General features: G+C 36.4%; 1 protein-coding gene across 1 annotated transcript in view; it reads right to left on the bottom strand.

Annotated features, from left to right (window-relative positions):
* Nucleotides 1-3,558: 3,558 nt before the first annotated feature.
* The window catches only part of RANBP17 (RAN binding protein 17), a 356,591-nt gene continuing 333,651 nt past the window's right edge, over nt 3,559-26,498 (bottom strand). The window contains exons 30-32 of the mRNA XM_051973711.1: nt 8,184-8,282; nt 4,962-5,089; nt 3,559-3,957 (exon numbers count right to left, since the gene is read on the bottom strand). Coding sequence (XP_051829671.1) covers nt 3,861-3,957; nt 4,962-5,089; nt 8,184-8,282 — 324 coding nt within the window. The 3' untranslated portion in view covers nt 3,559-3,860. The remainder of the gene's footprint in view (nt 3,958-4,961; nt 5,090-8,183; nt 8,283-26,498) is intronic.

Raw genomic sequence — 26,498 nt, 5'->3', positions numbered from 1 at the left:
ATGACAGATGAAGACACTAGTGAAAAGAGGGGTGCTTGTGGTCATCTGATTAAGACTGGCCATCATAAAATTTCATTCTAATTTTTTTTTAAATCAGTAGAGTTCTTCAGTACTTTTAACCACAAAGTAATATCAATGTGGAAATTTCAATGGTACCATGACTAAATTTTTATTTTATTTTATTATTTTTTTTTAATTTAAATTTTATTTTATTTAATAATAACTTTGTATTGACAGAATCCATGCCAGGGTAATTTTTTACAACATTATCCCTTGCACTCGCTTATGTTTCGTTTTTTCCCCTCCCTCCCTCCACCCCCCCCCCCAAGATGACAAGCAGTCCTATATATGTTAAGTATGTTGCAGTATATCCTAGATACAATACATATTTGCAGAACCAAACAGTTCTCCTGTTGCACAGGGAGAATTGGATTCAGAAGGTAAAAATAACTCGGGAAGAAAATCAAAAATGCAAATAGTTCACATTCGTTTCCCAGTGTTCCTTCTCTGGGTGTAGCTGCATGACTAAATTTTTAGAAGTTCACGTATGAGAGAGCAACTTTCTGTGCACTACAAATCACAAGCAACAAGGAACTCTGATCCTACTCCTCCTTCTTACAGAACCTTCCTAACACTTCTGAAGGACCCAGGAAGCCTACCCTCTGTTTTCTGTTCTTCCTTCCCCATGAATCCCGGCTTTAAGTCAGGTTCCTGCTAAATGAGCCATGCTATTCAGGCTGTACTTCGGAGTTTCGAGGAGATGGTCAATTTTTAGATCTTGGTTTGTTCAGCTTTTCAGAAGTCGCTTGTGAGGCTATGACCAGGAAGTTTTTGTTTCCCTCTCCCCTCCATCCCCCCATAATTTGAGCAAGAATTTCTCTCCTAAGAATGGAGAACAATTCTCCTGGAAGCTTGTAATGGGAGCCTCACTCTTCATTGACATTCTGAACTCTACTGTGGGCACTTCCTGAGGAAGGAAAAGAGCAGAGAGGCTAAGATATTTAAAAAGTACATTAAGGTCCATGTAAACAGATTAAAACAAAGTATGAAGCTTTGGCGCGCTAACAGTTTTACCAGTTAGTCTCATTAGACAGTGCTGACTTTGAGGAAGATGCTAGAAGTCCTGTGGGGCAACCTTCTCTTTGTGTTGTCCATTTCTAGCCTGGAAGCAGCCACATTTACCTATATTCTAAACATTTAATAATAACTGAGATGGAGGCCCTTGCTATATTTTATGAAAAGTTAATTTGTTTATAAAGCATTTCTAGACACTGTCCAAAGATTCCTGATGAATTGGCATTATCTGTGCATGATTTCACAATGTGAATGGGATGCATCACTCCAAGATATACAGGAGTGATTTCATGTGGGATTTTTTTTTTTTTTTTTTTTTTTGGTGGCAGCAATGTATATCATTCCTCATTTGTTTTTGTTTTTGTTTTTTTTTTTTTTTTTTTTTTCCAGTTGTGTTGTTCTTCGATAGGTAGATGTTTTCTCAGTGAGTTACTGAGTCAATGTGGCAAAATGGCAAAAGGGAGAGTCTGAGCATGAATTCTGCTTCTATTTCTAACTGCCTGAATTCTAACCCTTGATTTGTAAAATAGGGATAATAGTACTTTTACTATCTACCGCACTAGACTGTTGTGAGACTGAAATTTGTTTGGGAGTGTTTTGCAAATATGAAAAGTGCTGTTTAATGTGTGCTATGAATCTTTATCATATGTAAGTGTAATCTCAGTTTCTTATTCCATGTACGAGAATGATTTCAGAATAAGTGCTATTAGTGATGCTTCCCTTGCCTAATGATAATTAGCATTTACAAAACATTCTAAGGTTTGCAAAACACTTTAAAATGTTACATTTTTATCCTCACAACAGATCTGAGAGGTAGATGCTATTTTTATTTTTATATGTAAAGAAACTTAGGCAGATAAAGATGAAGTGTTTTGCCGAGGGCCACACAGTTGCTATGTTTCTGTGGCACAATTTGGAACTCAAGTCTTCCAGATTTCCCTTCTAGTGCTTTGAGCTGGTCAGGGATTATTGTTTCTCCTATCAGTTTTCAGGCTTGAGCCAACTTTACCTTCATTAACTGATCTGAGATGGCTAGGGTGGGTGGAGCTGAGATGTTTGGCTCAATGGAATCCCTTCAGGGTGATAAAGAAAACCGATGGTATCTTATCATTTTCATCTGAATATTTTAATGCAAAATTAAGATGCTTTTCCAGGGCATACATGCTGTATAAATGGGATTACGACCTCAAGGAGATGTTTTGTGGGCAAAAAGTTCAAGAGAACAAAACTCTTAGAAAATGAATCCCTAAACTAAGTCCCTGGGAAGAAACTGACATTTTACAAAATTCTTAATTCACTTTGTTGACGCCAATCACCTTGACTCCTTCAATAAAAATAAAATGTGGATGCTTTATAAACAGGGGTGTTTCTTATCCCTTAATTATCAATAAAATAGAATCCTTTGTATGCTTTTCCCTATTCCTCTGTGCTCACATCAGCAGAATGTGGACTTTGAGAGTTATTGAAATGATTCTGCTGTTGTGTGCTGTCTATTGAGAATACTGAAATATTCAGAAAGGTTTAAAATACCATTTGGAAAGAAACAATTCCAACATCAACCTGCATATTTATCTTTTAAGGACAATGACTTATTTTGGGTTTGTTTTCTTAAAGTGATAAATATATTACTAAGCTGGACCATGAACATAATGACAATAAGGTACAAAACAAGGTGGGAGCTGCCTTCCTTGAATTAATATAATATCACATATAGAGCACAAATGGAAAATACATCCTACTTTAGCTTCCTGAATTTTGGCTAAACCATTGATCTGCATCTCCTTTCTCTTGGAAAAGTAATCAGAATGATCATGTAACAGAAACAAATTGTTCTTCATCTACTACAACTTTCTATCCTTTTAAATCTTGAACTTTAACCAACCTCCTTACCTCCAGTACATACTGTCTTTGGCACCAACAAATACCATGGTAAGTCCATGAGCTTGCCAGGATGGATATGCTGCATTTTCTATTTTAGACATACCCTTTACAATCACTTAAAGCTATATGGGAGCAAAAGGGCTTATGCTTGGAAGTGCCCAGTGCTTCACAGGCTAGCTGTCTCATTCTTTCTGAAGAAATGTCCTTGCATGTAGCAACTGCGTGGCTTAATTCTTCTAGACTGAACCACTTTAAATTTTATACTAGTGAAAAGAAAACATCGTTTGTAAGTCATTTAATTGTATTACTGTCTCTCTGCTTTATCAGATGCCATTGTGTAGGAGAGCTCTGTGAGCAATCCCATGGGTCACCTCAGAGAGCTCCCAGCCTTGTTCTAAGTGCCCTTATCTCAGCGTCTCTAACATTTAATGTTCTATATTCATAGAAAAATAATGAACTTTATTAATTTAACAAGTTCAAATAGCATTTGTCTCAATCTCTGCTCTCTGTTTTAGTTAATGTAGCCTATGTTGAAGGATGAATCCCTAATTTTTCTTCTAAAAATATTTGTGAATTATCTGACTTCATAATCATTAACAAATATATATTTTGGAGCAAAGCTGGATTTATTTTGTCCTTTGGTTAAATATTGTTTTTACACCATTTTACAGCAGTATAAGAACAAACAGAAAGGTTGAAAACATATTTCTTTTTTTTTAAGCAAAGAATGTGATTTTACATTGTTCTCATGCTTATAAATTCTTACAATTAGGCCAGAGTTATAAAAATGCAGATATTGTTTTTAAAAAATTTCCATTGGTCCGGCCAACATCAGCATACTGAGACCCAAACCTTCCAGAGTCTATTCAAAAACGTTATTCTTCATGGGAATCATTGAAATTGGGTCAGCTCATCATGTCCAAAACGCCTGATTCTATGCTTCCATCACTACGTAGGGCTTCAACCATATCTCTTCTGAAAACTGACAAATTTTGAGTGAATCTGTAAGAAAAAAGATGACACATGATGAAAGGGTGAACTTGTCTACCTTTTTGTGGTGAGTCAGTGGTCTTCAGAACCTTGGACAGATCCATACCTCTATATGTTTCCTAAAAAATATTTCCTAGAAAGAAGACATATTATCTGTCCTTGCGTTTTTTGGAGATCCATTTCTATTTAATAGTTTTGTTTAGTGGGGTCACCGGGCCATGACATTTTTCCTTTTATGGGAACCTCTAGATTAGCTGTCCTATTCTCCTTTTTCTGCTCTATATTTAAAGAATTGGTTCAGGAGGCAATAATTTGCCAGGGCACCAGTAGGTCAAATTTGGCCTCAAACCTAGCCTCAGATTATTATGTGTTTGGCTTGATGGAGATTCTTTTTCTTCATGAAGAAAGTGCGCAAGGGAAAATGCCTGCCAGATTACATATGCCTTAGTTTTGCATCACAATACTAATTCTCAAGTATTAGATAGCTGCTGGGTTGACAGACTCAAGCCATTCTAAAGCTGAAACTGTATCATATCCTTAAGAATAAAGATTGAATTTTTAAAAAAGCATCCTTTCTTTGTGCAATATTTGCACTTGTGATTGATCAATGCAGGCCTCTTTTGATTAAAATTAGGAGAGCAATTCAGGACTGTTATTTATGGTAAAGAATAATCTTAAAATGCAACATCATTATGTTAAATATGAAGCAATTGTTTCCCACTGTACCATGCTGAAAATTACAGGGGAAGGAGAGTTTATGTAAGATGTTCTGGCTGAGGGGCAAGTCGTTTAACTTCTTGGTGACTCAGTGTCCTCAAATGTCAAAAGGGAATGATAATACTTGTACTATCTACCTCACAGAGCTGTTGTGAGAAAAGAAGTTTGCAAAACCTAAGATCCTGCAAGTGTGATTTTAAAAAGCCTGTAGGTAAACAGCTCCAGGTAATTCCTACTCAACTAGCTGCCTGGTAGGGAAAAGATACCCTAAGCAGCTTTGCTTTTTGGGAAATACTTACCTGTCTCTGTTCTTTATCAGCAGGTTCTGTTCCACACCCTCCATCAGGTTCCTGAAACAGTGGGCCAGGACTTCGTGTTTGCCAATGGGTTGGCTGTTTATCAGGCTCTCCCTCAATTCACTGAAATACTATTAGGAGGCAAACATTTTAGAAGACAACTTGAAGGCTCAGAATTCAGTTGTGGATGTTCAGAGGCTGACGGCTAAGGTGGGGAGAGTGCTGGACATGGGCTTTTCTAGTCTTCCAGGATTTCCTCATGTGATTTCCAGGGACTTTATTTTTGCTTACATTTGCATCAGTGTCTGGCTAGTGAGCATTTTCACTCCTGCCTCCCAGAGGAGGCTTGTCTCAGGGAGAACTATACATCAAGACTGAAGCAGAAACTTGCAACAACTGAGACCTTCTTAACTGCAGGTTAAACTTAGCAATGGCTACAAAACCTCTCTTCAGAGTCATGCTATGGCTGCTCAGGAGGATGGTGTTCACTGTTCCTCCCTGGGAGTCTCACTGCTTTGTTCCATGATGTAGAGGGGGGTACTAGTTTGAAGGTCAGAAGCTTTGGGCGTGAATCCCTTTCCTAAGCTTTGTGACCCCAGGTAAGTCAACTCACTGCTGAGACTTAGTTTCCAAAGATTTCTAGGAAGGAGATAATGACACCTGTTCTCTCTAGCTCAAGTGTTGTGAGCAAAATGTTTTTTAAACTTTAACATAATACAGAAATGTTATTCCTGTTGTTATTATCATTATTATTTGTAATCACCTAATCCGCACATGTAGTAGAGGTGGTAGGGACCTTTCTAGGCTGAGAGACGTTTTCTCAAATGTTTTGGTTTGGGATTAAAATAGAAGTGATGCTGATCAAGCACACAGAAAATGAGTCCTGTGCAGAGGAAACAGACCCTTATTCAGCATCGGAAGATCTAGGTCCTAGTGATCCTTATTCACTGGACTGCTACTTTCTCATTTAAAACAAGGGGGAAGTCAGAAGAGATAATTCTAAGCCCATTTAGGAGATCAATTGCATCTCTAGATCCTATGAAATAATGAGTTGAGCTGCAGAAACAAGGCTGTTGGGCCCAGACACATGGAATTGCTAGAAGATCCCTGATGTCAGGTGAATCACTCTCCCAAATGGCTATAGATCATGTGGTCCACAACACACCCTATGTTGCTGGAACCAAATTCAAAAATAATTAGGAAATATTTTACAATATAAATAAAACACAATGAAACTTAGATAACTTGTACTATCTGCCTTACAGGGCTGTTGTGAAAAAAGCTGCTTGAAAAACCTAAGATACTGCAACTGTGATTTCGAAAAGCCAGTAGGTAAACAGCTCCAGAAAATTCCTACTCAACTTGCTACCTGGTAGGCAGCTGTGTCCTGTCCACAGGAATCCTTATGTATGGATTAGTGGCGCCCATTTCTGGGTGAATTTGACACCACTGCTCTGGACCACATTTTGCGATTACTGCATATGTCTTGTCATAAAGGACAGCACAGAGTTTGTGGCTGTGGTAGAGGGGGAAGGTAGAGAGATAGGGTGTTGTGGATAGAAATACAGAAATTGGTAGTTCTTGTTCATTTCTGAGAGATCTTTTTGTGACAGTAAGTGAAAAATTTGACATTCTTGGCCTCTAGACAAATAACAAGACAGCCACCATCTCTTTGCTGGGGTCTCCTGATTTTTACGTAAATACAAACCTTTATGCTAAACACAGCTCCTAATCATTGGAAAAAGTCTAATTTTAGCATAAAGGCAACATTCTGCAGAGATATGTTTATTCTTTTGAGTCCAAATGGCATGATATTTAATTTCCATCATACGCTAAAGCAGCTCACATCAAAATACACATAATTAATATGTAGTCAGACTAATACTTAAATATGATATATCAGAGATATTATACTTAAACTACAGTGTCTTCCTGAACAAGACTGGGAATGCACAAAACTACTTATTTTTCTCTTTTATAATGATGCAGTGACTCACACCAAATAGAAAATTATTAGTTTTTCATCCCAAACCATGAAATATTGCCTCCATCAGTAAAGTATAATATTGTGATGTCATAAGCTTTTTCTAAACACTGAATTTGCCCTTATTCCCTCTCAATCATTTTAAAAGAACTGCTCTCTTTTATAGAGCTTGGATTTAAATCACAATAACACTGAGGGAAGATGAATGACAGTGCTATTGGATGTGGCTAAAATTGGATACTTCAGCACAGGTGAATGATGAGACAGCTCTTCTCTTTTTGATATATTTTCTTCTTCTATTAGTTTCCTTCCATGGCTGGGATTTCAGTTTGAATTTTAATGTATGCGGCTGCCTCTAATCTCAATGTCTTTTTTTTCCCCAGTACTATCTTATTGTATAGACAATTCATTCTCTATAGCAGTAATATACTGCTCCTAGTGATGGCTTGAGAGACAGAACCATCAGCAGCAGGGAACAGTGTGGCCATCCTCCCTTCAGGAGTCACATATATACCACACATATGTGTACACACTTGTACACGCACACACATATTCACACACAATATTCCCTGAATACCAGGTCCTTTCCTTACAGAGAAGAAGCAGTATCTTCTATGGGGATTAGACAAAGACTTTTCAAACAAGAAAGATTTATTTCCCTAGGGATTGAGGGAAAGTGGCAAGGATTTGCTTCAGATGCGGACTAGGAATTTTTGAGCATGGGATGGTTCAGGAGTAAGAGGCAATGGACTTCAATAATTGTATCCATGGGTTGGAGTCTCAGGGGTTGTTCTTTAAACTGTCCATAAGATCTATTTGGAACTTTCAAGGGAGATGGGGAGAATTAACGAAAATTGTTCTGTATTGATTATTTGTTTAAATAATCTTTAGCTTAAACCAGCAACAAAGATGGCAGGGAATAAAAGACCCATCTACTATACAACAGGTGTTTCTTATGTTAAATCAAAAGAGGATAAGCTGTGGGCCTGGGAAGAGGTATAGGAGATGAATCCCTGGGAAAAAAGCCCGGATCTGCCCCTAAATCTCCCCACTGTAGTGTTCTTTGGGCCATATGCTATCACCTCTGCAGGAGAAGGGACAGTGCAGTCATTGACTTCTCCTGCAGGGGTGATAGGATATATCCCAAAGAAGGGTATGGCCCAAAGACCCTGTCTCTTCCTGAGGTCAGCATACTTGGTCTCTTGTGACACTGAGCCTCACCACTCATCTCTAATACTCACCTCCTCATTGAGTAGTATAAGGCCCAGCAGAGGCCTTGACACTGACCACTGGTTCCGACAGTCCTCAAAAATGATGATGTTCAAGAGAGCAGACATCATCTGAAAGAATAATGCATACAGAATTGGTGCTATTGGCTTGGGGTCTCCCCCTCACCTGCCTCAGCCACAATAACCCCCTCTGGAAAACACCTAAATCTTTGTAAAGCTGTATACTCCATAGAGAAGCAGCCAATCGAGAGTGGAAAGCAGTAAGGCCAGCCAGTCTCAGAAGCACATTTAAAAACTTAGTAGTATCTAAAGAAAAACAATGGGCACTGATGGTACTAAAAAAAAAAGGCCTAGTTTTCATGTTGCTCACTCACAGAAAAATTAGAGGAACCAGACAATGGTATCTATTTTTCAATTAGGAAAACTAAGATGGGGACAGCAAAATTTCCTCTCTACAAAACCCAGAAAAAGCAGACATAAGAGAGGAGAGGACTCAGGTAGGTTCTGGAAGTCTTTGTCTGAGCTTACCTGGAAATCTCCCTAATAGAAAGACAAGCTAGACCTAAGAACACATTTTGGATGCTTCCCAGGCCCCATTCAGGCATATGATAGTCAAGTGCAGAGGAGGAAGTTTCAATCTTTGCCTTTCCTGCCCTAGCACATGGCACATAGAAACAGGATTGTCAACCTCTGTTTGTTTTGGCTGCTAAGGCTGCAGGGACCTCAAAAAGAACCCCAGGATTGGGGTTGGTGTCGTTGGGTCATACTAGGATGTTTCCATCTCCATCTCTACCCCAATCCTGGGGTTCTTTTTGAGGTCCCTGCTCCTCACCCTCTCTGGTCTTGGTATTTTAAGACTGTAGGTGGCGGGAGGATATATTGAGCCACTTTCCTAGCACTTTGTATTCACTCTCTTGTAAGTATGACTTGCCATTTCCCTTATGAAGACAGACAGTTCAGCTTTAGGTATTGGCAGCTGAGGATTTTTTTTTTTCTGATTTCTATGTCTGACGAGGCCAATTATTTAACTTTAACATGTCTTAGTTTTAGTATTTGTAAAGTGTGGATAAGAAATGAATACATCCCAGGGATGTTGTGAGATACCAATGGTGTCTGCAGTGAAAGTGCTGCAAAAAGTACAAGATTTCTAGTCATATTCATGAGGTACCTCCTAGCTTTAAACTTTTGTGCTTTTCTACTTTAATAAAGCTTCTGTGATATCATCAGCACAGATATACCTTTAACTGACACAGGTCACAACTCCTCAGTCTGTGAGATCTTTGCTTATGTTTTGTCACATAAATCCTCCATGGAGATCTACCCATTATAATATAAGGCAGCTGGTGATTTAGGAAAGCTTTAATAACAGTTGGGTAATAATTGTCTGTCCAGCAACTCTGGGAGCAGTTTGGGTCTTAAGATGGAGAAGATAATCTACAAATAAGAAGAATCTGCATGTCTGTAATAGAGACCCCATTCCAACAAGCTTTCCAAAGTCACAGAGCCACAAATTAAAATGACAAAAAAAAACCCTAACAGATCCATTGAGGCAATCTAAAATATTATGGGCTTTGCAATCTGGAGGCAGAATGAATATTTTCATGGAAAGGATTCAAGTCAGTGGCAGCAAAACTCCTTCTATAAATGACGAAGCATCCTGAAGTGATGTGCCAATTACTTTATACAGTACTCTTGTGGATTCATTTCTCTGAATGCATGTATTTATGTCTGTAATAAGCAAGGGAATGTTTGAATAAAATACTTTTCTAAAAATAAAGTTGGTTAAAAGGAACTTTTCTTTCATTCTTATGGAAAAACTGAAATCAGTAAAGCAAATCCGTTCAATTTATATTATTATTATAGCATTCTATTACCAGTAGACTTTTTCTAATTATTAGGTTGACCTGCAGCAGAACCCAGAAAACATTCTTCTCACAAAGAACAGAGGACAGAGAATCAGAATCTGAGAATAAAAGCACATTTAGTTCAACAGTAGATCTTTGGTGGAAAGTTTCTTCTATGTTACTGAAATGACTAGAGTGGGAAGTGAAAAACTCTCAGGTAAGAACGATATCTCACAGAGAGTAAGGACCAATCATTTGGAACATTTAGTGTGAAGGAAGTGAGCATATTGGATGCAGGCACATTTCAACTCTTTCTACTATCCTGAAAAATAACAGGTCTGATCATATCAACTATGTGAGATTGAAAGCTTATTTTTAGTGTTATATATCCTAGAATAGTTATTTTAATCTATTGCAAAGCATCACACATTTAAATAATCTTTAAAAAATATACTTAAAAGCCTTTTTGTTGCAAATAAATAAGAAAGTCTGAGAAAGAACTGTATATTCTGTGTGACTTGATCCATCATTTATGCAAAGTGAAGAAGTTTATGCAGAAATAAAAGTCTTTCCTATAATGTTGTAGAGATGGTCCTCCAAGATATACTGAAGTTGGGGTGCTAAGTTTGGGGAATTTCATTCCAATAAGGAGGTAATCACTTATTTTGCTTTTGGAGGTGAAATCCTAATTTAATTACTTTAATTTAAGCTGTAATTTAAGTATACTCACCTGTCTTCAATCTGGAACAGCAGCTCTTGACAAGTGCCCTATTTGGAGACTAGATTCAAATTAATGGTAGGCATTATGGTAACCTCTCAACTTCTGTTCCTACTAAGGACAACAATGATATGGATAAACCAAATCACTGCATAGTCTAAGTCTCATGTATTTGCTTTGGCATGTATTTAGCTACTGCTATTCTAAAAGAGATGTTTGTGATCTTTTGGAAATTCATATTATTTCAAACAAAAATTGAAGGCACTTTGAACATAAATTCATGAAATATAAAGAAAACTAGCTTACTCATAGCCTTACTCAATATATAACTTTCAGTTACCATTAATTCTGAAGAAAGATTCTTTTTTCATGTCAACACTGAATTGTTAGGTTAAAAAGTGTCCTTTAAATATGAAAGGTGGAGGCTGGATAGGGCTGAGGTCAGGTCAAAATGAGGGCTGAATAGGAGTGAAAATAACCAGTTAGGCAGGGCAGTGGTCATGGGGAGAAAGATATAAAGGGATAAAGAGGAAGATCAATGTCAACATTAACAGGAAATCTGATAAATTCTGACCATAACCAATAGCTCAGTTTGTAAAAAATGCAAAAATACAAACTTTCCAGATTATTTGGTTTGAAGGAATGATGATTTTGGACCTCTTTCAAAAGTCAGAGAATTCTCCTCGATTTTTATTGAGGCATAAGCATATCAATCATATCAACATATGTTCTCTTCATAATGGCAGTGTTTTTACCTAACAGTGATTTCAGGACATAGATTTGGAGCTGAAAGAGAAACCTTATAGATTATGTAGTCTAACCCTTTCATTTTGTGGATGAGGAAACTGAGATCATGGAAGTGAAGTGGCTTGTCTAAGGTCACAAGGTACTAAGTTGGCAAAACCTGAATTTATACCTAGGCCCTCTGACTTCAAATTAAGTCCTCCTTCCATTGCACCATGAGGAGGAGTCTCAGCCATCAGCTTATGCCATTCTATGCTCTAGTCCATGATTACAGATCTATAACACAGAGAGTTGATGTTATATCTATGTGATAGAAAAACTGAAATTCATGCTCTATTTCTAGAGCATAAACAAAAAACCCAACAAAAACTCATGTATGGAGTTCTATAATATTTGGAAGGACAAGTGAAGAGTTGGGCTCTCTGCACCCTCCGCAGTCGGCTTGCTTCTTTTTTAGTCTTGTCATCACTCATTCCTCCCTCCCACCACCTGCCTTTTCTGGCTACCACTTCGGTCCCACCATCTGCTGATTGGCTAAGGAGACCCCTAGGTGTCTGGAAAGAGAACCCAGAGTTGTTGTCCCCTGGGAGTTCCCAGAAGACTCTGCTATTTTTTCATCAAAAGAATTTTTAAAAAATTTGTTGAAAACATTTTTAGAATTTCTAGATAACCCTGATTAATTCAGAACATTTTTTAAAAGAAGAAACTTTCCTTTGTTTTACTGGTAGACTAGTAATATATCACAATTTAAATTAAAATTATTATAAACATTACGAAGTGTCCTTATATACTTTGTCCTAACAGACACTCTTCAAAAAACAAACACAACTATTATGAGCAGGTGGATGTTATTCCTTTCCTATTCTAAATTCTGGACTTTTAAAGTCTAAGGAGATCCCAACAAGTTCTGAAGAGGAAGATGATAAAACCTCTAAAGTGACTCTTAAATCCATGCCTAACACTGACTTAAAATAATGAATTAAGCTGTAGCCAAAGTGCTGTGAATATCTGTCCTAGAACTCTTTGCTTTCATAAGCATGGAGATTGGAGACTGTAGAGCTGGGTTTTTAGGAGAGTAACCTTGCCCTCAGTATCCTCAACAAACTCACCCCAGGCTCTGAAGCTCTTATGGGCCATCACTGTTAGAGTACAGGAGAATCCAAAGGCTGCCTCTTGAGGAAAAACAAGACATAAATGGCTAGCACTCTTTAAAGCCAGCCAGTGGCTGTTGTTACAAAGAGCTGTTCCTGAGGCCACATGCACAGTAGATATTGAAATTTGATCCTGCTCAAATTAGATAATAGTCATCATTAGGGAAAAGGAATCAATTGTTTTCTTCGTCTGCTGTCTACCTCTGTGCTACGAGTGGAATGATATGTAAGATGACAGGAACAGACGAATAAGCATATCTTTAGTTATTTTTACCTAGCCAGCTTAACTAAACCATGGTAAACATGTTATGTTCAATCTTTTAACACTGGGTACATATTAAGAACATTCTCAAGTGCTTATTAGCATTTTTATATTCTCCTAAGAACAGAAAACATTTAGCATTTGAGATGAAAATTCTCATACTCACTAAGTGCAAGATGACGTTGGCCCGTTTTTAGGAAATGAGATGGTACAGTCAATTAGCGTATGGCCCATTCTCCTTTGGAAAATCACTTGGAGGGATGCCTACTTGGCCTCTGTACAATGTCGGAAAGAATCAAAACGGCAAGGGCACTGGCTGAGCTCTGCAGCTCTAAGCTGCCTCCACCCTGGGCAAGGAGGGAGTGGACAGAGCTGCTCTTCCAAACTAACTGCACTCACCCACTTTTCACAAAGTCCAAAGGATGCTTTCCTCACAAGTGAGAGATGGCACAGAATATTTTAAAAATCTTCCATCCATTGTCAAACTTAAGGAAAGACATAATGGGATTTTGCTGTGGCATCAAATTTTTTCCATTACTAACGATGCCCTTGTTTTTTAAATGTTCACTTTAATCATAGTTTATTTGAGGAGGAATTACCTGGAAGTGTCTCAGCTTATCACAGAAAAGATAAACATAGAATGGAACTTCAGAATTAATTAATTGAGAGGACTGCCTGTAATGTGTCTATTCTGAATGTTACCGAACACATCACAGGAAAAAGTTTTATTTTCCACTGTTGAAATAAATTATAATAAATAATTCATTTCGGCAGCAGAAATGTACTGTAGAACAAGAGAACAAAATTGAGTATACTTCCCTGCAAGTCTCATTCCTGTATCTTCATTATCTATTTGAAACTTTTTATGAGTGGTAAATCATATTTCAAGGGGCTGAAGATACCATAAAACAGGCTTGCTGCATTAAAATAAAACCAAGAAACCAAGGGAGTTGGAGTGTTTTAGACCTTGCCATTCAGCCTTTGAGATTTTCTCCCCCTCATCCTGCCAACACCACACAAAACACTCTTTGATTTAATGAGGAAAATAAACATTGTTTGTGGAAATACCAGCTATGCTCTTCTTTGAGATAATTTTGTATTCCCACCCCTCAGGGCAAGTTACCACTCCATTTGTCCCCTATTGAAAGGGTTAGTTTTTAATTATAAAAAGTTTTCTTTTAATTACCTACAAGGCAGAGTAAAACTTAGTTTGGCAAGTTGGTATTTATGTCTAAAGCAAATTATTGTCAACCTGAATTTCCCCCAATGTCTCTAGGAAGAATTGTAGATCCTTTTAGAGGCCCAGGTATGTCTCCAGACACCAAAGAAGAGATGGGAAATTTACACATACTTATCATTATTGACTGTTAGATCTGGAAGAAGTTCATCTGTAGTCAAGCCACTCATTTTAATAGAAAGAAAAACTAAGGTCAGAAAGCATGACTGATATAAGGGACACACAGCTTACTTGAACAGAAAGCTCTCTGGAGGAGGATGATAAGGATACAAGGAAATGAAAACTTTTAAATTAGATTGTCTCCACTTTTCTAGTGAGGTACATTGAAGACCTGTTCACCTTGGTTCCCATCATCACCACCTCTACAAGTGATTTGGACTCTAAGTCTCCTCTAATTCATGGATTTTTAGTATCTGGAGTTGAAAAGGACCTTATGTCTCATGTGCTTGAAATTCCTGTTTTTTAGAAATTACAATCTCTCTGTGTGTCTGTCTCTTTTTGTCTCTGTCTCTTTCCATCTCCCTCTCTATTTTTCTCCTTTCCTCCCCTAGTCTTGCTGATAATGTCAATAAATTTCAACCATGAAAAACATGAGCGCCAAATTGGGATTTTTAAATAGAAAGAACAGTTATGATGTCAAATTGCCCTGGTAACGCCAGAGATGGGCCCGAGGAGCCTTCTGTTTGGCAATCTAACAATGTAAACAAACTATTAACTTCCCAAATCAGGAGCAATGAAAAGGCTACTAACCAGCTTAAATATATTTGCATGACAGAGCTGACTACAAGCACATGTTTACATTAAATATTCAGTGATAAACTAAACTCTAACTGAGGCCATTCCAAAGAGAGAGACAGTAGGGGAACAGCATGGTACTTTAGTGAATAGTCATCACAACATTTCTCAATGAATATCATATTTCACAACAGAATAACATAAAGGATAATGGCATGAGGGCATCTGATGCAGTCATCAAAGCAGAGTGCAATGAATATTGTATTTCATAATAAATATATTACCCCTGCAGAAGGAGGTTCAAAGTTTCATTGCCTCTCATCTGTCACAACACTCTCCTTGATTTCCTGTAGGGATTCAGTTAGATGGACCTAAAAATCCTCACAAGCTCCAGTGGGGGATTATTTTACATGTCACATTCAAAATGTTTTCATGTGGGAAAAAGCAGCATTTATGTGGGAAACTCGCAAGACATGTCAAAAACATTTTCCATCAAAAAGAATGGTTATTCCAAGATTTGGACTTAGGTTGCTTTTTTCAGATATGTTTGTTTTTTAAACAAACGGTATCACTCATATACCCTTATAGAAAGGTCATAATATCAAAATTGAGGATGTTAATATTCCTTGGATATATTTTGGAAAAGAGCAGAAATATGAATTTAAGTAAGTCTTTAAGATAAGTGTGACATAGTGAAAAAAGGCCAGTGGAGAAAAGAATCCCAAAAGACTATATAGTTTGAGTTCCAGCTTTGGTCTTTGTTAGCAGTGTGATCTTGGGCAAGTGATATAAATAGCAATCACTACTCAATCTCACTTGGCCTCAGTTTGCCCATCTTTGAAATAAAGGGGAGAATTTGATGACCTCTAAGGTTCTTTTTAGCTCTATATTTATGATTCCCCCAAACCTATAAATAATATAAAGAAGTCATCCAAGATTCAGCCTTTAATGGTTAGAACTTCTCACAATTTGGCTCTAATTGCCCTGTTTCCACCTGTCTCCAGAATCCTTACTTTCCTTTAAGGCTCAACTCAAGTGCCCCAAGCTGAATAAAGTCTTTCCTGATCCTCTAAGATCTGGCAGCCTTTCTCTACCTCCAACATCCTCCCTTTAAATAACTTCCCACTCATTTTGTATAAATCTTATGCTTACTTATCTATATCCATGCTGTTTCCTCCCATGAGCTCCCTTAGTCCAGGACTGTTCTATTTTTGTCATTGTATTTCCCCTTCTCTCCTCCCCCCCTCTTCCCTCCAATACAGCAGAGATGCTGGCACAAAGTTGTCATTTAAAAAATATTTGTTAAATGAATGATTAAAAAGTATGGACCTGGAATAAGAAGAATGGAATCTAAATCTTGGCTCTGCCATTTGCAACTTGGGCAAATCATTTCAACTCTATGAGCCTGTTTCTTCATCTGTAAAGGAAGAGGGTGGAACTGAATGATCTTTAAGGTCTCACTCAACTTTAAATCTATGCTCTATAGTCCTAGTTGTGTGAGTTTGGGTGAGTCATCTCAGTTCTGTGAACCTCAGTTTCCTCCTCTGCAAACTGAGAATAATTATACTCCGAGAGCTTTGAGGCTCAAAAAGGATAATGGGTGTAAAGTGCTTTGTCAAATCTAAGGGTTTACATAAAAGTCATTATTACATCTATTCTCTACAGGGCCCAGATATTTAGCAAACACAATTTTATATGTAGTTATTTATAAACTCGGAAAACATCTTTATTCTACCCCATGAACCTTACAAACATGGAATTTGCCATTGTGGACAACTTGGCTTCCTTCCTATTCTGGGACTCTGAGAAGGAATGGACCCTGCCTGACTACCTGCCTTTGGGTAATACTATTGGAAGTCCTGGTTCTTCCTTTCCTATTTGACAACATTTTGAGATCTGGTCCTTCCATCATTTCCCTTGGCACATGATATATAACTTAATGGCATCCAATGTCAGCAACAATTCTTATTGTCTGGAAGTTTGTTTATTTTATATTGATACTCAATGTTTAATTTTTCTTTCTTTCTTAATAATATCCTTTTATACTGATCTTCCATCACGCCACACTAAATAATTCCTTTCCCTCCTTGGCATTTACATCTTTGAGTATTTATAGATTTATCAAAGTCCCCATTTAGCTGTCACTTGGGCATCATACATATTTAGTTCTTTTACTTTGAACCTAAAAGACAGGTTTTCTATTCCTATTAATCACTTGACTTACTCTTTTTAAGGATTCCCCCAATTTGTGTTTATCCTCCATGATGCAGGATGCCCACAAGTCAGGAGATAGGGGGTTCCTTTTTTCTGGTGTAGTAAGGGACTAATATCTGCCTGGATTAGGACTCCTGTTTCCCAAAGTACAGTCTCAAAAAAAAAAAAAGACTGATCTTTGAAAGAATACAATTTTTTTCCTCTGAAATTTTCTAGTTTACATTTAAAGTAAAGTCACCAAGTATTTTTAAGAATGCCTAGAACTTCTTGCTTCTATTCTTAAAGGTTATTAAAGAATCTTCTTAAGTCATTAAATTCCAACTTTGGGCCCTGTTTCCTCCCCCTCCTCTCACCTCACATTTCTAAATTTAAAAAATTATGAAAAAAAGTAGACCTGGAATCAAGAGACTTGATTGAATACTGTTCTTCTGCTTATTAGCTTATGTGACCTCTGACAAAACACAGTCTATCTGAGACTTAGTATCCTCGTTTGAAATAAGGATAGTATGTGTAATACCTGCATTATTGGGTTGTTATAAAACTCTACAAATAGTCAAACACTACATAAATGTAAGGATTTAAAAATTATTACCACGGCTACACTGTTATCTATGTAATAATGAAAGAACTAAAAGAAGTTGACCACTAGATTGAGTACATCCTCTATAGAGAATTTATTGAAGGGTACAGAGAAGAATTACATAGGATGAGGAATTAGGATTATAGTCTGTATCACTGTGCCAATGACATCACTCATCCGTTTATGTATTGAAGTACAGAGTTACAGAAATCCAGGACAAGATCAAAATATATTTTTGGTTATATATTTGGGAAATTCAAGATAGATGTGAATAGGCAGGCTGGAAGAGTATCTTAAAGAATGAACTAATAAGCTTCGGGGTTTTTTCACACGAATTACCCTTGTATAGAATAATACTATTTCAAGTATTTGTGAGTTTATCAGCCTAATTACCATTGCCAATAGTCAGAGATTCTAATCTCTCCACATCATAATAAGCCATTTTCATGGCTGAAAAAAAAATCATCACTTAGTGATTACTAATTGACTTAGTAGTCAATTGTTTTTAGGAATGAAAATACAAAAACGTTTTTATTTTCTTCCTGAAAGACACATTAAAATGTTGAAGTAAATGAAGAATATGAAGCAATCCTCATCTAGTTAAACATAACATCACAGATCTAGAGGAGGTAGTGGCCTCGGAGGCCATTTAGTCCAACCTTTTTGGACTATTTTATAGATGAGGAAACTGAACGTCCATTTGGCTGGGCACAAAGTATACAAAGGGGAGTAACATGAAACAGTCTGAGAAGGTAAGTGGAACTAGTTTGTGCAGGGCTTTAAAAGGCCAAGGTAAAGATCAGCATTTTGTTGTGAAGGCAAAAGGATGCTATGGAAGCTTCTTGAGCGCAGATGGAACAATCAGATGTGTAGGAAAATTATTTTAGCAGCTGTGTGGTAGATAGAATGGAAAAGGATAAGGTTAGAGCCCGAGTCTGATTAGGTCCCTGCTGCAATAATCCAAGGAGGAGCAAATGATAATTTGGAAATAATGTGGTGGCTTCTATGAATGAAGAGAAGGAAAAGAAAAAAGATTTATTGTGGAGATGACACTTGGGACACTGAATGATTGCACTGGGTGAAAAATACTCTGAAGTGACAAGCCTGGGTAGTTGGAAAGACACTAGTGCCCACAGCAAAAATTGGAAAGTCTGAAGGAGTGTTATGTTTAGAGAGGAATTCCATATGATTAGACTATGGGGTATTAAGGTGGAGATGTGCTATCATATAGTAGTGATTTAGAAATAGACCTTAAGAGGGAGCAATGAGAGTTGAATATATGGGTCTGGAAGTAATCTGCATAGATGATGGAGCTGATGATTGAATCCTTGGGAGCTGATGAGATCACCTAGAGACAAAGTATAAAGAAAAAGCCTTAAATAGATATTTGGAGGATATGTGGCTAAACATGAATGATGATCCAGCAAGAGGGACTAGAGAAAGTGGTTGTGTAGGAGAAGAAAAAAGGCGGGATATATGTATTTATATTCAATGACTATGAGCAAGTCACCCAACCTAATGTATTAGCTTGTTTTCTCACCTGATAAAGGGTATAATAGTATTTGACTCTTTTCCTCATAGGGTTACTTTGAAGAAAATATTTTGTATAATGGAAAGTATAGCATAAATTTATGCTTTTATGCACATACTATCACAACCAAGAAAAAAATGCCTTTCATGCAAAACACCTTATGTTCTCTGAAAGAAAAGAAAACAAAATGATATATATCCCTCTTTCCTGGTTTCCTCAGTTATGAAATTAACAGTGTAATTTGCTTCAGACTCACTTTCATAGAGGCAAGTGAGAAAAAAAAGGAAATATGTGAATGTGTGGAGAAGAAAGGTCTACTCAAATATATAGTATTTATATGGCAGTATGGAGACCTATACTCAAGTCCTTCTAACATTTACTAGCCATGTGACTGTGAATAATTCAGTTAGCCTTTTTGAGGCTCAGTTACTTCAACTGTAAAATGGGAGTATGAGTATTTGTACTACCCAAATCACTGGATTTGTTTGGGGCAAAAAAAGTTCTCAAATTGCAAAGGGTATATAAATGTGTGCTATTATTATGTTTTTGTCACTATTTCAGAAACATCTGAAAATCAAAGGCAGGATTTCTGATAATGTATCATCAAGGAGGTTGGAAATAAACCTATATCTCATGCCTAGTTGTGTCTTTTATTTAAACTTCCAGAAGAAAAATAAAACATTGATAGGAAAAGCAGAGTAATAAAAGGTATCTAATTCAGACATCTTTTGGGAAAAAAAAATCAAGACATTATATGACATGAAGTCTTATCTGAATTAAATGGAAAAAGACTTATTTTTAGGCCTGTTATCTCCAGTGGCCATACAAATTCTTGGCCTTGAGCAGTTCATTTTCATGGTGCTAGTAGAATAACTATCTTTTTAAATGATGGCAGCAAAAATGAAATTCTGCATTTGTTTTTAGAATGCTGGTGTGTGTGTGTGTGTGCGTGTGTGTTTTTACTGGCTAGAGAGACAAGAAGTGGTCATTTTAAAATCTAATTCAACAGCTGAACTTATGTAGCTTATGCTGGGATGACCCTCCCAGTCTTACTTACTTGTTGAGCAGTTCCAGGAACCTGGATAATGCCCCTGCAAAAGGGTGATAGAAAAGGATTGTGCTATGGAAGTATCTCATTGTCCTAGTTGAACTTGGGTAACTATCTCTGAAGGATGCACACAAGCCCTTTGGTGGGTCCTGACATTCTTCCTGACCTGGATTGGGTACCATCATGCATTTTCTATATTTGTTGTACTTTACTTAAAAATATTATACCCATACACCATGTTCAAATTAAATTCCCAATGATGTCCAGTATAATTCTCCTTGAAATTTGGGAGTGATACTGTATGTGTAGCTTCAGTATAAAAAAGCAGATGGCATTTATATGAAAAACCACTCAGAGTGGGCAGATAAATCTGTATTCTTTGAACAAAGATTTCTAATTATTGCTTCAAAGTTAGCTACAACATTTAGCCCAAGTCAAGCAGACTCTTCAATGGATAAGATATTGCCAAAAGATGCCCAGAACTGTTGCTTTTTATTCATCATTTCTCAATAATAGCTAATAGTGTCAATTACAATTATGGAATAGAATATTAAACTCTGAGGTCAAATAAAATTTCTGGTGTCACCAGATAAGATGCTGCTGCAAAGCATGTTGCTGACTATTGTGAACCAAGATAATCTTTCTCTTGCTTATAACTTATTCACTGTCTGCTTTATATAAATCCACCCATTTTTACTTTTTCTTTATATTCTCTTGGTGTTTTGAAGGCAGAATGGCAAAGATAATTCAGAAATTTCTGTGTCAAAGAATAGCTAAAAAGACCTATAAAGGAGAGTTGATCACTTTCACTCATGAATAAAACTCTTAGGACCTTTGAAAATGCCATATAAAACTTTGGGCATCCACTTACTTAATGTTGGTTTGCAATATAGCATGTTTGTAGTTTAAAGAGAGGACAATGGAGGATATATAATGTCCTCATTTAAACTATTTTTTCTTAAAGAATCTTTTTTTTTCAGTCCCTTGGAAAACATTACAATAAATATACAAATATGATTGCAAAATGACATCATTCTGTTTTCATTTAATTACCCTTGAAATGCCTTCTATTTAATATTCATTACTCAAAAGCTAATTTAAAAGAGAAAGAGATGCGACTTATTCAAAAAGATGTACTGTCATTCACAGCAATAGTTATCTAATATAGAGAAGTTAATAAAGCAGATTAATCTACAAGTCCCTTTAAGCCATCACTGAGTTTTGAACAACTGCCTCTTTGACCTTTAACCTTCATGCTGTGCACCCGTAGCAGGTGCCAGCTGTACTAAAATTATGGCTGACGTGTTTTAGCGCAAAGTCTTTTCTTACTTTGCTTCTGACCAGCAGCTGACCCTGTAGGAGTGATTGTTTCTTGTGCTGGCCTAAAGGCTACATAAACCAGTAACTGATAAACAAAAGCCTACATGTACCAGCTGCCTTGCCTAAGGGTACTCATCTGACATTGACACCTCTCACTAGTTTCTCCAGCATCCCAAATTGCTCCTTTTTGTTTCCATACGTGCATTTCGTACTTGTTACTTTGGGAAAGCAAAGGCGGGATATCCAACAACAAAAATTTTTCCCATCCTGTCAACTCTAGTTTTGAAAATTTCTCATCAAAAAGGCACCGTTACGATGATAATCTAAGCCTGATTTAGCAACTTTAATAAAGGGGATAAAATTGTTTTATAATTAGATAGTAAAATTTTATTATATGTTTTAATATTAAAAATATTAAGATAAACTTCAAATCAAATATATCATACTGAGGTACTTAAATATTGTATTATCAAAAAGGGGACCTGGGAAAGTATATTGTTGCTAATTCTTTACTTACAGAAATGCAAACATGGAATTCCTGTGTAGTAATAGCGAAAGTTCTAACAGTTAATTAGATGTAGGGAAGAAAGAATCTAAGTCACATAAATAGCAAAATATACCATTTTCAACACCATGATAAGATGGCTTTGACAGTTATTTCTCTGATACAAATTACACAAGGATCAAAACCAATCCCAGTAATGATTAAATGCAGTTATGTACATGGGAGAATACCAGTGCAAATGGTAACATATTTAAATGGTTTTGCTTCATTAAAAAAATTATATATGATATTAAACCATCAATCAATGCTGAAACACTGGAGTCTAAATGTATTGTCACTGGTGGAAATAAATGACTTGGAGACTGGATTTTGGCTCACTCAATATGGTATCTTTTCTGTTGCTTAGCCACCCAAGTCTCTGCTGGCTCAGGCTACATCTGGTAGATTTCCATTGCTTTCAATTAATAAGGCAAGTTATGATACTCCTGGATCACATCTTTAAACTGTGCTTAGAGGTAGAAAACACATGGCCCAGTGAAAAATCCCTCTGCTCTGATAAACATTTAGAATGAGATTCAGGTCACTTTTCATTCTGTATCTGTATTTGGAACAAAGTTTCCCTGTGGAATTTTAATGGTTTAAAGTGCATTATAATGCAATCTCATCTTGATATTGCTGTTTAATTTATTATGTCAAGCATATATCTACCTGCTAAGATGGCTTCTGCCATCTAAAAACGATGATTTAGAAACATACACACTCTTTCCTCCAAGACAAATTCTCCTTCCCTTTATCCTTCTTTTGCCAACAATTATAATTTCATACCCAAGGTCACTGTAGGCTGAACTCCTAGACACTGAAACTGGAAAAATTATCCTGGTTCCCCATTCAACTTTTTTTTAAAGAAATATTTGATGCAAAAATATCACCTAAAATGAATATACTCTGCTCATGTCTCACTCCCATTCTTTTTTTTTAAACTTGGCTCCTTCTTGTTTCTAGGATTATTAAAGGTCAAATGAGATAAGTGGTATGAAGAGTTCTGTGCAATTTTTAAATATAGGCACTAAGTAAGTTCTTCAATAGTTATGGTTACAACCTATGAATCTGAAATTTCAAAATCCAAGAATGCAGTTAGTTTCCACTGAGTTGGCATATTAATCTTTTGGTTATATTTTAAATATGAAAAAAGCAACATGGCAAAAACATTTGAAGATTTCTTATGTCATTTTATCGTTAGGGAGCCTACTGTTGGAAAAATTTGTTTTGTATTATAACATACTATGTGTGAGCAGAAAATAATCAAATAACATGTGCTCATTATTTTGGTTGCTGAAGAAAATAACGATGACATTTCTTAATTCTTAGTTAATATATCCACTTTTTATTCAAAGCTTGGTAGTGGAGGGAGGGAAGGTTCATGAGCATCAAATTTCTAAGATTTTACTGTCCTCCTTTTCTTCTGCTTGGTCTTAATGTCCTCATCTATAAAATTTATCTGCTTGTTTGTATGTGTATCTATGTATATGTGCACACAAGTATGTAAAGCGTGTGTGTGTGTGTGTGTGTGTGTGTGTGTGTGTGTGTGTGTGTATGGGTTGCAGTTACAGTTGGTGACTAGGTTGGAACAGTGGATAAAGTGTTGGGAACTGAGCTGGGGAGATCTGAGTTGAAACTAGCTTAAAATGAATATCAAGAGCAACTTTGAAAGGCTAAAAAAGTCACAAAAAGGCAACTTATAGCTGGCAGGTAGAATCCAAAACATCTCAGCCATAGACCTAGACCTGGAAAACAGCTTAGAGAAACCTTGTTTAACCCCTTTCTCCAGGATTAAATTGGATCAAAAGGCTTACTTAAGGTCGTATAAAGAGGGGTAGAGCTGGGATTTGAACTCAAGTCCTTTGACTCTAAACCCAGTATCCATTCTACTATGAAACCATTGTTTCTAATGACAGCTGGATGGTGCAAGGGATAGAAGGCAGGGCCTGGAGTCAGGGGGACCTGAGTTCAAATCTGACCTTGAATGCTTGACATTCACTAGCTGTATGACTGGGCAAATCACTTAACTTTGGTTTGTCTCAATTGTCTCAATAGTAAACTGCGGATAATGGTAACACAAACCTCACAGGCTGTTATGGGGTTCAAATGATATTTGTAAATATCTGTAAAGCATCTGGCACATTGCATCTGTTCATATAAATGGTTGTACTTTTTCCTTCCCTTCTTATGGGCTCAAGGACTGACTGTATGCATAAAGCTCAAATCTCTTTTTTACTCTTCTTTCTTGGCCTGCTAATCTCCTGTAGCTGCATACATGAGATTCCCTAAAACCAAGGATACTACAATGACTGATTCTCATTTGCTTTATAGACTGTGGATTATATATGTTTATAATCTATAAATGTTTTTGTTGGATGAATGACTGGTGGGAACTACCTTTGAAAGTCCTATGTTGGGGAATTTCCTTCTATGGGAAAATCCTAAATTTGTGTTTAATCCTCACTTCTTTGGTTTAGTTGTGTAAGAATCCATCTTAAATGGCTTATTTTCCCAAAAAGTGACCTTTCTTTACTACATGGGATTGTGAAGATGACTGAAATGGCAGCAAATGTACAACTGTTTAAAAATTTTGCTATGAAACTTGAGTTCCTATTTTCTACTTTCAGCTTTTCAATTGATTTATCACAGGCATTTCCCTTTTCAAATGAGCATTGTCTTCTGTCTGAGGCTGAAATGAAGTCCTATTCCTATGCTTATGACATCAGTCTGCTGCTATGAATTTGATAACATATCACAAATCAAACAGAAGGAGCTGATGGGCTATAAGGGGACACTTTCTTTTTTATGAATCATTGGAATGTTTTTATTAACATTAGGTAAACTGGCTAATTATTTTTTAAAAGGGAAGGGTGGGAGAATGAAAAAAGGAAGATGGACTCATGAACATATTTCATTTGCCTAAGTGTTTTGCAGTGTGAAAATCCCACTCAGAATCCACAGGCCAAAGTCTCAATATCAGTTAAATGTGCTAGTGCACTTTCTTCTATTTAGTATTATGGAATGGAATCTTAAGTGTGAAAGATGTATCATGTAGTATGTCAAAATGTTGAGCAATATCACTTCAATCTAAACACAGAAATGAAAAAAGAGCTGCTGATTTCCTTTTTGCTGTAATTCACTTTGGGATGCATGTCATGAAAAGCACTATACAAAAGCAATTTTCATTGATTGACTGATTGAGGAAAAGGGTGAATGTTCTTTCAGCTTAAGTCCCTGCTGAAGTATGATCTTTATAGCCTATGACAGCTTTTCACAATCTGTAGTTAAATGCCATCTTAAAAAGGAAAAAAGCAAAGCAGGAGAAAATAATAATTAGAATATGTTTGGTTTTTGTTAAGATTACCTTGGGTTAAACAAATTAAAAAGGAATATGAACTGAAAAGTGGGGCTGTGATTGCACTATTTGATATCGTTCTCTTTCAGATTATAAAAGCTAAAATGACATATTAAATTAGTTGTGCATTAATTGTTAATCAGCAACACTGAAAACTACATATTTCTCAGTTAACATATACTACTCAAATGAAATACATTGCTACAGAAGATACTCTTCTTTCTAGAGCAATTCATTCATTTGATAGCAGTTTCTATTTGAAGGAGCAGAAATATCATTTTATTCTTTTCTCCTAATCTCAAACAGAAACAATCATGCTTATGAAATATACCTTCAGTTCCACAAAACATTTTTTCTATGCTTAATTTAGACAAAATTTTTACTCTAAGGCATAGCTAAATGAAAACCCATTTATAGATTATAGTTGTACTAATGTATAATGTTACTGATAATCAAAAAAAAAAAAAAACCACTAAAAAAGCTGACCAGGAAATTCTATCTTCTTAATCAAATGACTGCTAACAGATCAGTGTCTAGTATCTAGTTACCATCTCCATTTTCTTGGATTTTAAATTTATCTTCTTAATGACATAAAGCTACCTGAAGAATTTGATTTTTTAGATGATTGTGTGACTCTCACTGGCCAAACAAGTACAATGATGTTTCCCTTACTACTAAATCCAACAGGAAACTTTGACTCTTCTGATGATAAATACACAGGCTTCTCAGCTAGGTCCAATTTTCATGTTGTTTGAGTTAGTATGTGTTGCAAAATATAGAAGACTGCTTGTTTGGAGGATGTCTGTAAAAACATAAGAAGCTAAGAGAATGCATCATTTGGGGCAGAAAGAGCCACATTTCCTAATGAGATGCACTTAAAAATACTTTTCTTGGGATAATAAAGGATTTTCCAATGCCCCTCATGTAATCCGTATATCATTTACTACAGAAGTATATAGAGATACTTTTTGCGTATTAGGACACTCAAATATGCAATTATGCTTCTAGCAAAATAGATTCAAGTTGGGAAAAAAAAAACCATTT

Source organism: Antechinus flavipes, chromosome 2 (genome assembly GCF_016432865.1).
Source record: "Antechinus flavipes isolate AdamAnt ecotype Samford, QLD, Australia chromosome 2, AdamAnt_v2, whole genome shotgun sequence".
Classification (NCBI taxonomy): domain Eukaryota; kingdom Metazoa; phylum Chordata; class Mammalia; order Dasyuromorphia; family Dasyuridae; genus Antechinus; species Antechinus flavipes.
This window is presented reverse-complemented; position numbering and strand designations above follow the sequence as displayed.